The sequence below is a fragment of the Pteropus medius genome, unplaced genomic scaffold, assembly GCF_902729225.1.
Source record: "Pteropus medius unplaced genomic scaffold, Ma_sr-lr_union100, whole genome shotgun sequence".
Taxonomy (NCBI): Eukaryota; Metazoa; Chordata; class Mammalia; order Chiroptera; family Pteropodidae; genus Pteropus; species Pteropus medius.
Genome location: NW_024347791.1, coordinates 6,739,189 through 6,751,964, shown reverse-complemented (window position 1 = coordinate 6,751,964; position 12,776 = coordinate 6,739,189). Strand labels below are relative to the sequence as shown.

At 47.7% G+C, this 12,776-nt stretch overlaps 1 protein-coding gene across 3 annotated transcripts in view; it reads left to right on the top strand.

Moving 5' to 3' along the window:
• The window catches only part of CHST11 (carbohydrate sulfotransferase 11), a 249,962-nt gene that overhangs the window by 105,552 nt on the left and 131,634 nt on the right, over positions 1–12,776 (top strand). For all 3 annotated transcript variants that reach the window (XM_039877907.1, XM_039877906.1, XM_039877908.1), the window contains exon 2: positions 8,828–8,913. In XM_039877907.1, the coding sequence (XP_039733841.1) occupies positions 8,828–8,913 (86 nt within the window). The remainder of the gene's footprint in view (positions 1–8,827; positions 8,914–12,776) is intronic.

Below are 12,776 nucleotides of genomic sequence, written 5' to 3'. Positions count from 1 at the left end.
ATGGTGGGAGGGCTTTGGAGCTGGGAGGATGTCCTGATCTGATTTCCATTGTTAGGTTATTCTGGCAGCTAATAGAGAATAGAGTAAGGAGGCTAAGGCAGCAGTAGGGAGACCAGTTAAGAGATTTTTGTCCTAGCCCAGGGGGAGGTGATGGTGGCTTGGACCAGGGTGGTAAGTAAGGGCCGAGATGTGCTGATGGGTGGAGTGTAGCAGATGAAGGAGAGGGAATCCAGAATGACTCCTAGGTGTTGGGTCTGCCAGCTAAGTGCATAGTGGTGGCATTTACTACGATAGAGAACATTTATTAGGGAGAGACATTTCAAGAACTCATGAGTTCTCTTTATCAGTGTTTAATGTATTCAGCTTATAAACAACCTCAAATTGAACTCACACTTTTATCTTTGACTTGATTCTTTCAAGATATCTAAGTCAGAGTTTTTTAAGCCATACATCAGGGCCCATTGGTGGGTTGTAAAATCAATTTAATGAATTGTGACTAGTGTTAAAAAAATAGAAGAGAATAGAAAATATCAATATCAGTCCATCACACGTAGTAAGGATAAGAACTGTTTCACAAAACCTTTGTTCCAGATTCATTATGTATATTTATGTGTAAATGGGGTGCAGAGGACAAAGGGACAAGGACAGGAGTCAGGAGACCCTCTTTCTGCTGCACCTCTGTTTCTAACTAGCAGTGAGACCTTAAATAAACCACTTAACACTCCTGGACATCCATTTCTCCACCTATAATGTGGGGCTCGGGGGCGAAGTGAGTTCCATTGGATTGAGGTATATAAAATGGCATAGAAAAATGAGTTTTGTGTTTTTGGCTTGTGTGGAAGTAATTGGACCAGATGGTCTCTAAAGCCCCTTCTTGTCTTAGATGCATCTGATTCTGTACTAACCTGTCTAATTGACAGCTGGCTTGCACATGAACAGGGACCTCGTGCTTTTTGGAAGTTGCTATAACTCTCTGTTCTGGGCCCGTTTTTGCATATGGGCCAGAATCATCTAAAAAAAAAGGGGTGGGTTGACTGCAAAGGCCATTCGTTTTGGTGAGTATATTTGATGGTCAGTCTTCTCCCGGCAGGTAAATGTAATGTATACAGTATATTCTTCAAAGCTGACTATCAAAGTCCCTCTGTGGCAGGTTTCTATGACGATAAATCTCCTGGATTTTAGATGAAGCTGTGTCTTTTCTCTTCCCGAGTTATACCAAGTGCATTCACCTCAGATTTATACCTTGACCTTCATCCGCCAAAAGTTCAATTCACTTTAATTCTGCAACCGCCTCCCCAGGCTGGTCATGAAGAGCTTTGAAGAATTTACAGTAGGTGGAGAGACTGACATGGGAATTAGCTCTAATAAAAGTTCAGATTATTCCCAAATGAAATAAAACCCCAAATCCCTCCGTATGCTTTAGTGGTTGCTTGTAGGGGCTTCAATAAGGAAACAGATCTGGAAGTGGTTTTGAATGGCTCTGCGAGCAGAAAGGAAATAGGAAGTTGGAAAATTGAAGTTTGACAATAGTATTAATGAAAACTTAGGCTGATCGGGGCTCCTACCTCAGTGTTTGGGGGCTCCTGAAAGGTCACCTGTGAACACGAGGGTGCCAGATGTCTATAAAGCGCCCCAAGGCCCCGGTTAGTGGGAGAACGCTGGGCCAACCTTCAGGATCGCCTTTTCGTTTGGCCTCTTCCAGTTCTGAACATCTATAAGATGTAACACGGCTCCTCTCAGAGGAGTGGGGGAAAGCATGTGGGGTTTGGATCGCAGGTCTCCCACTCCCTAGCTGGGTCATCGGGTGCCTTCTTCAACCTCTCTGAGCCTCAGTTTCCTTGTCTTTAAAATGGGCGTGATACCACCTACCACCAGGTGGTCGTGAGGAATAAGGGAGAGACACTAGAGTGTTATAGAACTCCTTTAAGGCTCTAGGGTTCCACAAGAATGTATCGTTTATTTTGTTTATGTTTTTGTTCGTTTTAACTCCTTTGACTAAGAAGGCCTAATTTCGAGGAAGTCTGGGAGGAAAGAACATGCTAAGTCCTTTGTTCTTTTGCTGTGAGTAAGTGCTTTTGGCCTTGATACCCTTTGGCAGAAAAAACATCTTTTGGTTAAACCCTCCGGTCACTTGATCTGTTGTTTTATTTCATTCCTTTGACACAAACGTAGCACTTAGGCAGAGGGCAGGTAGAGAGGGGCACACAAAACAGGCGTGGGGTGCGGCTGCCAGATCATAGAGTTGGAGGTCTGAGCCAGCCCAGGAGAGTCCGGGCCCCTGCTCTCCTCGCCCTCTGGCCATTCCGTCCCCTCACTGGGCCCAGTTTTCTCCTCAGAAAACGAATGGGAGTGGTCAGATGGGGGATAAGAACCCTTCAGACTTCAAACATGGGTTTTGATTCTTAATTCTTTTCTGGGCAGGAGCAAACAAGGAAAATTAAAAGCTGGGCTTATCCGGACATGTAAACATACCGCGCGCACACTGGTTCAGAGTGCCCGAGATGACTGCTTAGGACGGAGCCAATTCTGAGCCAGATTGTGATGGGAGGGACCCTTGGGGCTTGGGGCTCTCTCCCTCCCCTCCCCACCCTTCCCTTCATTCGGCTCTCCTCTTCCTCCTTCCTCCAGGTCTGAGTATTCCTTCCAGAGACAGACCCAAAACCAGTAATTCAGGTTCTAGTGATAGCGAGTGACTCAAAGAGATCTTCTTACTTGGCATTTTAGAGGAGAGTGGTGGCCCTTAGGGCAATGCTGACCTCCAAAGAACAGGAGTAAATCCCTGAAGGAGAGGCGTGGGCACTTCAGGGAGAGGGTGGGCTTCTCTCCACTCTGAGACCTTGGAGCCCTGATCCCCTCCGGTGGAATTCCAGGCCTGAGCACTGGGTGGCTGAGACAAGAGGGTTTTGTTCCAAGAACTGCTCCTGTGGTCCATGCTCCCCCAGAGCTAGACACCACCAGCTCTGTATCTTATAAGACTTTTTTTGAGGGGGTGTCCCCATATTTATTATTATTATTATTTTGGGGCATTTTTCTATATGAAGAGCCTTGCCATCCGACCAGTATGCTAGTCTTTGGTAGAGGATCATAAACTGGGAAGAAATGCATGGGATACCTGCTTCCCAGCTAAGATTTTACTTTTTCTGTCCCAGGCTCTCCTGACCCTATTGTTCTATCCTTTCTGCCCCCATTACTGCTTAACTGCGACCCACCCCCGCTATTTTAACCTATAGTTCTCCAGGGATGTCCTGCTGCCCTCTACTTAGAAATGAGGAATTTCGAGTTGGAAGGGACTTAGGGATCACCTGGTTTTACCTCTTTACCTGACCGAGGAGAAGTGTGAGGCCCAGGGAGACCTTGTTCAAGGTGAGGCTCTTTGGTGGCAGAGCTAGGGGTAGGATCCAAGACTGCGACTTCCCACATGGATGGTTTTGGGTGCCATGTACTAGGCTATTTCACATTTTCATTTAATCTCCATAACCACCTTAGGATATAGGCATTTTTACTGCATATTATAGTTGAGTTTCAGCGATTAGGACATTGATCCAATGTCTCAAGGCTACTTAATAGTGAAACTAGGACTTGAATCCAGTCCTGATTGACTTTAGCTCCTCGACCTTCTCCTTCCAAAGGGCTCTGCCGGGCGACCCACTTCTCTCCATTTGCCGGTGACTTTTTTGGTTTTGGCACCAAAAGTCTCCAATCCTGGGAGTGTCCTCAGTCCCAGGCAAACCAGGATGGTTGGTTACTCTGGTTTCAGTAGGGTGACCTCCAAAGGGGATTGGGGAGAGCTGTGACGCAGTGCCTTTCAGGGCAGGCTGTGGGTCCCACAGCTACAAAACAGAATGGCCTGTCCTTACGGAATGGTTCCCTCTGAGGGGGCTGGGTGTCACTCACCCTTCTAACTTGATGAGGTTGACTCAGACGCTGTCCCATCTCAACATCCTTTTGACAGATGGGCTGGGCTGGGCTGCACTGAGGCACCAGCATGAATTCGTGCATTTGGAGAAACTGTCTCTGTAATTGCACTGCGGCCCTGGACTCTCAGAGCATGGGGAAAGGGAGGGCTCGTGCCCAGACATTTGGGAAGTGTCCGAAGTCAGCTGGTCGATAGAGCTGTTCTGCCAGTGCAAGGAGCGGAGACCCATTTGGACGGGGTGATTTAGCATGGAGGTGCTTTCAATGTGGAGGGAAGCAGAGCACTGATTTTTGTGGCTGGAGTGTGAATTGTAAAAGCAACTTTTACTGCCTTTGGCATGCCGATAGCATGATCAGGTGATAAAGACCGCTGGTTCTAGAAACAGATAGGCCTAGGTTTGAATCTGCTGCATGCACTGTCATTTGCTGGCTCTGTGATTTGGGACAAGTTACTTAACCTCTCTGGACTTCTGTTTCCTCGATTGTAAAATGGAAATAAATGATATTATTATTATCGTTATTAATTTTAACAGGGTTTTTATGAGAATTAAATGAAGCAGTGTGAAAAAAAGGCTTAGCATTGTATCGGGCATCTCAGGAACACGGTCCATCCTCAGTAAATGGGTAGTTCTCGTGATGATTATTATAACTATCGCTGTATCTTATAAGGCCCAAATTCCAGCCCTGGCTCTGCTACCAGCCACCCTGGGCAAGTGCCTAAGATCCTGAGTTTCTTTTGTGAATTGAAGGAATTGGATGATAATCCCTCAGAATTCCAAGAGCCCTTGGTTTTATGAAACACATTCAAAGGCAAGTTCCACAGCATTTCACTTTTATGTCTTTAGACCTGAGTTAATAATCCAGCCGCTCCCTTCCACGGTTAGGCTCCCAGGGAGCCACTCGGAGAAGGAGATGGCTCCAGCCCTCTGTCGTGAGCTGCCTTTCCGTCACCTGCTCTCAGCTAACCGGGAGTGGGGCATTCACTGAAAACCAACATGCTTGTCATCGTAGTGAAATAAGCACAAGTGGCTTGATTTTCATTTTAGCTTCATTTATGTACCTTGGAATATGCAGAACTGTTCCTGGGTCTAAGAAATCATCCCGTAAATTGAGCCAATTCTGTTCTTCCAAAATGGTCTTGAATTTCATCGATTTGAGTTTAGAAAGAAAAAAAAAAACAAATATTATCGGTAAATAAATCTTGTGGTGGGTGGACAGTGCAAGGCCACCGTTCAGTGTCCTCAGGGATTCCTTTCTTAGGGCTTTTGATCATCAGACCTTTCGTTTTCAAAGGAAAAAATAACAGTAGTCTGATGTTACTGGCAGTTTCCTCCAGATATAGCTGGAAACAAGCTGTCTGGTGTGTATACAGGAAGCATGAAATCCTAGATCATTCACAGACCTCGTCGAGTACCCACTGTGTGCCAAGCACCAGAGAAACGACATGGATAAGACGGAGAGGGTCTGTACATACATAAAGCCTGGCGTCTAGTAGGTGCTTGATAAAAATGTGTCGAAGAAATAAATGAAAGAGTATAACTGTTAGCTAATAGCTTTGGCCATCATTTCACATCATTTCAATGAGTCCTGTAGCACTGGATTACATTTTAAATCACCTAGAAGTGGCCAGCCCACCAGGTCTCAGGCCAGGAGGAACCTATCAAGAGGTTGGTGGACTGGGCACTTACCGCTGGTCCAGTGCGGCGGCTGAGAACATGCGCTTCCTGTGTCCGAATCCTGTCTTTGCCTCTCACTAGTCATGAGACCTCGGCTCGTTCCCTAACCTGGCCTCAGTGTTTCCACCTGTGCAATGGGGACAGTAGTGGTAGGACCGTTGTGCCGATTACACCCAGAGAGCTCTCTAAACGTTAGCTGCCACCGTCTGTGTTTGTTGGTAGCTCAGCCTCCTCGGATGCCATTTTTCCTAAGACACACACAAGACAAATATACTCACGTGTGTTCTCACACGTAAGTGCATAAATTGCCAGCTTTTCCTTGATCTCCCAGGCACACAGTAGGTCCTCATTGCTGTCATTGGACATGAAGAGCCCAGTAGTCAGGTTTGAGTCTAAGCGTGGCAACTTTCCACCCGCGTGGCCTGGACCTTGGTCAAGTTCCTGAAGTTAAGTGGCGGAGGGCAGGGTGTGGGGGGGTTGCTCAGAGAGGTTATCTGTAAAATGCAGGTACTTCCTTCACCGTGTGAAGGATTATACTTCACCGAGTGCCTGGCACACAGTGAGCGCTCCATAAATGGTGGGATTGTTATCATTCCCATAAAAAGCACACAAGGCCTTTTTGGCTTTTGTGGCCTGGGGTGCCGAAGCTGGTTCACATGGCACCCAGTGAAGTCACGGGCAGGGCTGGAGGAGACACCGAGGGCAGACGGCCTCGGGAAAGGGCCCATACTGCAGGCCCCACACGGTCAAAGCATTTTAAAGGCCTCGTATTAGAAAAATAAACCAATTAAATAATACTGCCCCCCATAAAAGCTGACTTTTAATGGATTTCATGGTAGGGTTTTCTCCGTGGCGGTCCTGCAGCCACAGGTCTCGGTGAGCCTGTCTGCCGCCATGGGGAGAGTTTAATCTTGCATGGCGTGGGCATAATTTTACAAGTTTTATGGCTGTTTTTTCTCCTCCGAAGTGTTGCTATGTCGTTGTGTGCTGAGGGCAGCTTGCGTGCATTTAACAGTTTACCTCGTTTTGGGTGGAAATGAAAAATGAAGTAATAAATTAAAGAAAAACACAACGTGGATTTTCCTCCTCTTCTCGAGGCAAACGTGGATGAACAAAGAACCAGTGTTTCCCCGCGTCAGCCAGATCAGATTCTAATGGCTTTTGTGTGTGGACAGTGGCCTGCAGATCGCCTCCTGCCCAGAGAGGGCTGCGGGCCACAAAGGGTGTGTTGGGGCTCAGACCGCTGACCCCCGGGAAGACTTGGGGTCATTGTCTAGGGCAGAGGCCAGCAGACTGCAGCCTGTGGGCCAAATCTGGCCCACCGCCTGTTTTTGTGAAATAGTTGGAAAAAAAAAAAAATCAGAAGAAGAATATTTCCTGACATGCGAAAATTACCTGGAATTCAGATTTCTGTGTCCATAAATGAAGTTGTATTGGCACACAGCCACACCCATTCATTTCTGCATTGTCTGAGTGGCCGAGTTGAGAAGCGACAAACGGCACAAAGCCGGAACACTGTCTGGCCCTCTGTGGAAAGTTTGCTGACCCTGCCCTGGGAAGTAAAGGAGGAGAGAGAAAAATGCAGCTTTGAGTTTGCTGGAATTAATGATTTACTCTCAAAGTTTCCACGTGGCTCAGAGTGACAAGACAAAAGAGCATTGCATGAGGAGTGAGTTCCCCTAGAGACTTTCCAGAAGTAATTGGCTACTTGCGGAAAAGGCGACCCTCACCGTTTGGACCTCGAGTTGGCCTCTCGCAGAGGTTTATTCCTTTCTGGCCCGCTCTCCCTGGCTGTGCGGCTTTTCTGTCAGAGAATCCCGAAGTCTGGCTGAGGTCTGGTAACTGCTCATCAGCTCACCTGGTGGCTCAAGAATAAAGAAGTTACCACCTTCCTTCCAGGTGGTGGGGGGCTGGGCAAGAGATTTTTTTTTTTTTGATCATAAATTATGTGCAAATCTTGTTTATAATCTCTAATAGCTTCAGAAATTTATAACAAACATTTGGGGGTGGGGGGTTGGCACCCAGTTTAAGCATTATGCAAGTAGTAGTAACTCATTTAATCCTTATGACCAACTTCAAGGAGTTGGGGCCTGTTCTCTTCCCCATTTTACAGGTGAAGAAACAGGCACAGAAAAGTTAGGTAACTTGTCTAAGGTCACACAGCTAGTATGGTAGAGCCAGGATCCAAACCCAGGCTGTCTGCTCCTGGCACTGTCCTGCTGTCGACTTCACTGCCACTACATAGGGGGTGAATCCTCTAGGCTTGTGAAAGGATCTGCTTTCCTCGTTCTATCCGTGCCCCTGCTATGTCACTCCACGAAAAAATTGCCTCCCGATCTGAGAAAAAGCACGTGTCCACTTGGTAATTCGTCTTCCCTCCTCCATCTCTCCCTCTTTCCATCCCTGCTTCTTCTTTCTGTCCCTCCTTCTTTCCCTTCCTCCTTCCTTCCCTCTACCCTCTCTCTCCTTCCTCCCTTCGTCCCTCCTTCCCTCCAACAAATAATTATCGACCAGGCGACTGACTGTTAGACACTGTGCGAGGGACTACGTGGAGTGAGGGTGTTTTGAGAACCAGAGAATGAAAAAAGAGAGACTCCTTTCCCATTTAAAAATAGTTCTTGGTGTCTTCAATACTCTTGGGTTAAGTTCACTTAATTCCTCCACTTTTATGAATGGTAAGTGCCACCTCTGCCTGTATAGAACTGTAAACCCTTATCCTTGGTGCCTCAAGCTGATACTTGCTTTAAAAATGGCCTAATTTACAAGAGGCTTTGGGGAGGTCGGACTGCTGACTTACCCAGTGGGAAAAGCCTGCTTGGGGAAGGCCCCGCACTGATCTGGGGAGACCAGATGCTTGGGGGCCAGGAATAAGGTGGGAACTGATTGTTGAGGGAGGAGGCTGCTGTTGGTCGAACTCACTCTCTTAGAATAACTTTTACACTGTCTTTTCTAAGTAGCTTCGTTTTGATGTTTTAGATGCCTGTCTTGTTTTCTCAAAAGTTTGCTGGAAAGAATTTTTAGCATTATTTATGTCCTCTGGGTGTAGAGATGCCTGAATGTTGGGGAAGACAGAATGGCCCCAGACGCTGTTAGATAAAAAGCTACAGCTTCTTCTAGAAGCCGGTTCTCTCTTTTCTTTCCCTCCTTGTTCTTCTTCCCGCCTCTGTGCCTTTTTCTCTGTCGGACAACAAATCTTTGCTGTTTGAGTCTGATGAGCCTTCACTTTCTTTCCTCAGTCATGCGGAGGAACCCCTTCGGTGTGGACATCTGCTGCCGGAAGGGGTCTCGAAGCCCCCTGCAGGAGCTCTACAACCCGACCCAGGTAAGCCCTTCGAAACGCCATGCATCAGTTTTTTTTGCGGGGGGTGGGAATAAACAACTCCAAAATTCTGTTCTTTGGGGATTTGAAACTTCCTCGCACTGCCTGGCATTTTACCTTCAGTGGTTCCTTTCTTGATCCCTCTTTCTCTGTGTAATGGCTCTGAAATTCTAGCGAGTGGTGGTTAGAATTACGGAAGTGCCTTGGCGTAGTGCTGGCCTGAGCTTTCAGTCCTGCCCAGGTGCTGGGTCCCTGGGATGGGACTCTGAAACTGCAGAGCTGATGGGCTGCACAGTCACCCCCAAAGAAGGCTCATGTGTGGGCGATCCTTGCCACCCAGTGCCCACATCCGATTATTAAAGGCCAGCGATGCCCTAGGAGTCCCACCTCGCCGCACCATTTTGGCAAGATGCCCTTGTGTGACTGTCATGGTAGATCGGACTTGATTATCAAAGTAAGCTCCGAACAAGGAAAAATGCCCTCTGTGGGAATCTTGGAGCAGAGGGAGGCTTGGTCCCCGTGGGTCTTGATGTGTAGATGCCAAGGCTGGGCCTTTTGTGGGAACATTAATTAGCACTCAACGCAGAGAACTGGTGAGTGAACAATTAGTGGCCTGCCCACTGACTTTTGATAGCTATTGAGAAAGGTGGGGGGTGGGGATTCATTTCTTTGGCTATAGTTTTGAGCTTTATTTTCTATCAAATTCTTATTTGATAGTATGTCTATGGACCAGGGTACAACGTAGTGGAGGAAGCTGTTGCTTGGTTCTCAAAAGGTGCTGAATTCCCAGACGTCTTGTCAAGGGACGAGCCTGAGAACGTTCTGATCCCACAACTCTTCCCTGTCTCTCCCTCTCACTCCCTTCTGGAAAAACAGACTCCTGTTTTTGTGCATCATGGGTGGCCTCACCAGGTTAATTCACTCCCCTGTCGGCCCTTCCACTTTGGCCCTCCAGTGTGGCTGGGCCAGATGAACTAGCTAACTGCAAACTCAGATTGCCAGAAGCTTTCTATACTGTGAGCCAGCAGGGAATTTGATATTGGGGTTTCGCTTGGAGGCCAAATAGTCTGATTCTAAAAGGCAAGTCTTCCAACTGGTTCGCACGCTGTCCTCAGGAAGAGGTAGAAGAAACTTCGACCAAAGGTAGGATTTCTGGTCAGCCATGTAGAAAGTAACACGTGGTACTGAGATGCCATCTTCTTGTTGACATTCTCTGTTCTCGTGTCATTTTCCCCTTCAAAAACAAACTCGTCGAAGCACGACTGCTTTTCTGAGGAAGTTCGATGGGCAGCGTGTGGTATCACGGGAAGAGCCTACTTCTAAAGTACATGCCCCTCCGGCCTGAGCTTTCAGACCTCAGTACTGTGTGTGTGCTGTTCACCCCAACCCTAACACAGGGCCCGGCCTGTAGCGGGTGCCCCCCCCCAAATATCTGTGAATGAAAAATGAAAGCCGAGGTTCAGATTCCTACTTTATCTCCAACTGGTTGTGCAACCTTGACTATATGATGAGTCCTCTTGAGGGGTTAGTTTTCCCATCTCCAGAATGTTGGGAGGATGAAATAACTCAGATGTGTCACAGGCTGTGTAAACATGATTCGTCATTATCGTGGTCATGAGAATGGCTTCAAAATCGGAAGCCTTGACTTTAGCGTCAGATGGGGTGCGAAGCCTGGTTTCCTCATTTACCAGCTATGTGAGCGTGGGCGAGATACTTGACCCTGTGGAGGCTGCTTTCCCTTGCAGGGTTGCATGAGAAGATGTGCACTCCTTGGTGCCTCCTATGGTGTTTTATTCTCAGATTCATTCACTCATTTACTCCTTTATCTGTTATTACGAGTGCCTGCTGGATGCAGCTCAGTGCCAGGTGCTGAGCACAAAAGGGTGAGCAGGGCTGGTGCGATTAGCCTTCCATGTCTGGTTCCAGGGTCGACATGAGTGAGTTGATTGGCAAGTGAGACTCCGCTTGGTCCATTTGTAAATGAATCAAAGGAGAGAACCTTTCTGGGTAGAGGTCATGTCAGCTCTAACTTCCAACTGTGTTATGAGCACCATCTGGGTGAGATGCTCATTTAGCAGTAGCCTAGGACTTGGGAGGGAAGATGGGGCTGGAGAGGCAGCGCTGGGAGCCATTTGTGAGGGCGTAGGTGGCTGAGTCACTGCCCTCTGTCAAGAATGTCGTGGGCAAAAGCTGTCTGACCCCTTTCGCTGGCATCCAGGAAAATGTTCCTGCAGGAAGATCTCCCTGTTTCCTCGGGATGTTGTCCTGGGTTGTTTTTTCTTAGGCTGGTTTCCTTTACAAGCTGCAATTATGTTCCATTCCCACGCAAGCTCAGTCAGTAGTGCTTCTCCGAGAAACTGTCTTGGTGATCATTTAGGCTGCCGTGGGCTGGAGCATTAAGAGGGAAGAAAGAAGTGAGCACTCCTGCTGAGTTTAGTTAGGTTTTGTGTCCATGAGACACTTAGAAACTTTACACCTGATCGGGCTTGGCTGCAGCCAAGCTTTTGAAGCTGCTAAGCCTGGACTGATGTTATCACAGAGGCAAATGACAAACTCCTGTAATTGCTAGAAACCAAACTGCTCCTGGAGATGCCATTTGCCCTACTGAGGCCAACTGGTTATTTGGGTTCGATATATGATGGTGAAAACAGGAACCATTTATTTCAGATAAGAAAATCAACGTTATGGCAAGAAGGGCACCTTCTCGTTACCATGTACTGGTGCTGTAGACTTGGGTCCCCAGTCCCTGGGCCATGGACCGGCGCTAATCTGTGGCCTAGCAGGAACTGGGCTGCACAGCAGGAGGTGAGTGGCAGGCCAGAGAGCGAAGCTTCATCAGTATTTGCAGCCGCTCCCCAGCGCTGGCATCAGCCCCTCGTGATCATCAGGCATTAGATTCTCACAGGAGCACTGGTCCCTGGTGCCAAAAAGGTGGGGGACCGCTGCTGTAGACCGAATGCTCATAACAAGCCCCAAGGTAGGCATTACACCCCCATTTTATACATGGGAGAACTGAGGCAGAGGTTTTACGACTCGCTCAAGGTCACACAGCTACTAAGCAGAGTAAAGATTCAAACCCAGGACAAACTACAAATCCATTTATCTCTATGCTGTACTCATTGTCGCCAGCAAAATTCTCTTGGCAAAAATTACCCCATCTCCCCTCCCCGCTCCAAGAAAAATCACACCCAGATTTTCATTGGACCAAGGCTTAAAACCCTTGGGAAAATTGGCTATAATCTGATTTTAGTGTCCAAGGTTTTTTGTTTTAGTGCCTTGTAAACCTCTAACCATTAAAACAACAATTGGTTAAAAAAGTTTGTAGTTGATATTCTTAGAAAAACTGCAGTCTGATGTCTTATAATTTTCCTGGTTCTCGGCTGTCTCCGTGGCCCCAAAATAAAACGTAATTGCCGATCAGATCAGCTGGCGTCAAGTCACTGAAAGTTCAGGAGTTGCCAACTGCATATTTGTGGGCCGAGCACATCTGTGGGCTGCCCTGGCTCAGCTGACTCCCAGGGCAGAGCGACGATGTCAGCCATTAATAGGTCATAATTGCCCCTAAATGCCAGCGAGGGCGAGACAGCTTGTCCTTCTGCCTCGCCCACCTCCTGGTCTTTTCGCGGGTTCCCTGAAGTCTTCACAGCATCACTCATGTGGTTCAGCCCTACCCTGCCTGCTTCTTTCTTTAGCTCTCCTACTTGCTCTGTGATTACCACGTTCTGAGAAGACAGATGCACAGCCCAGGGGCTGACCAAGAAATCGTAAGCACCGAGTCCAAGAAGCTTGCATGGGCTGTCCTCGATCCCATGGTCTGCAGTCATTCCTAAGGGGGTCTCTGAGGACCGGTCAATATTTTATGATTA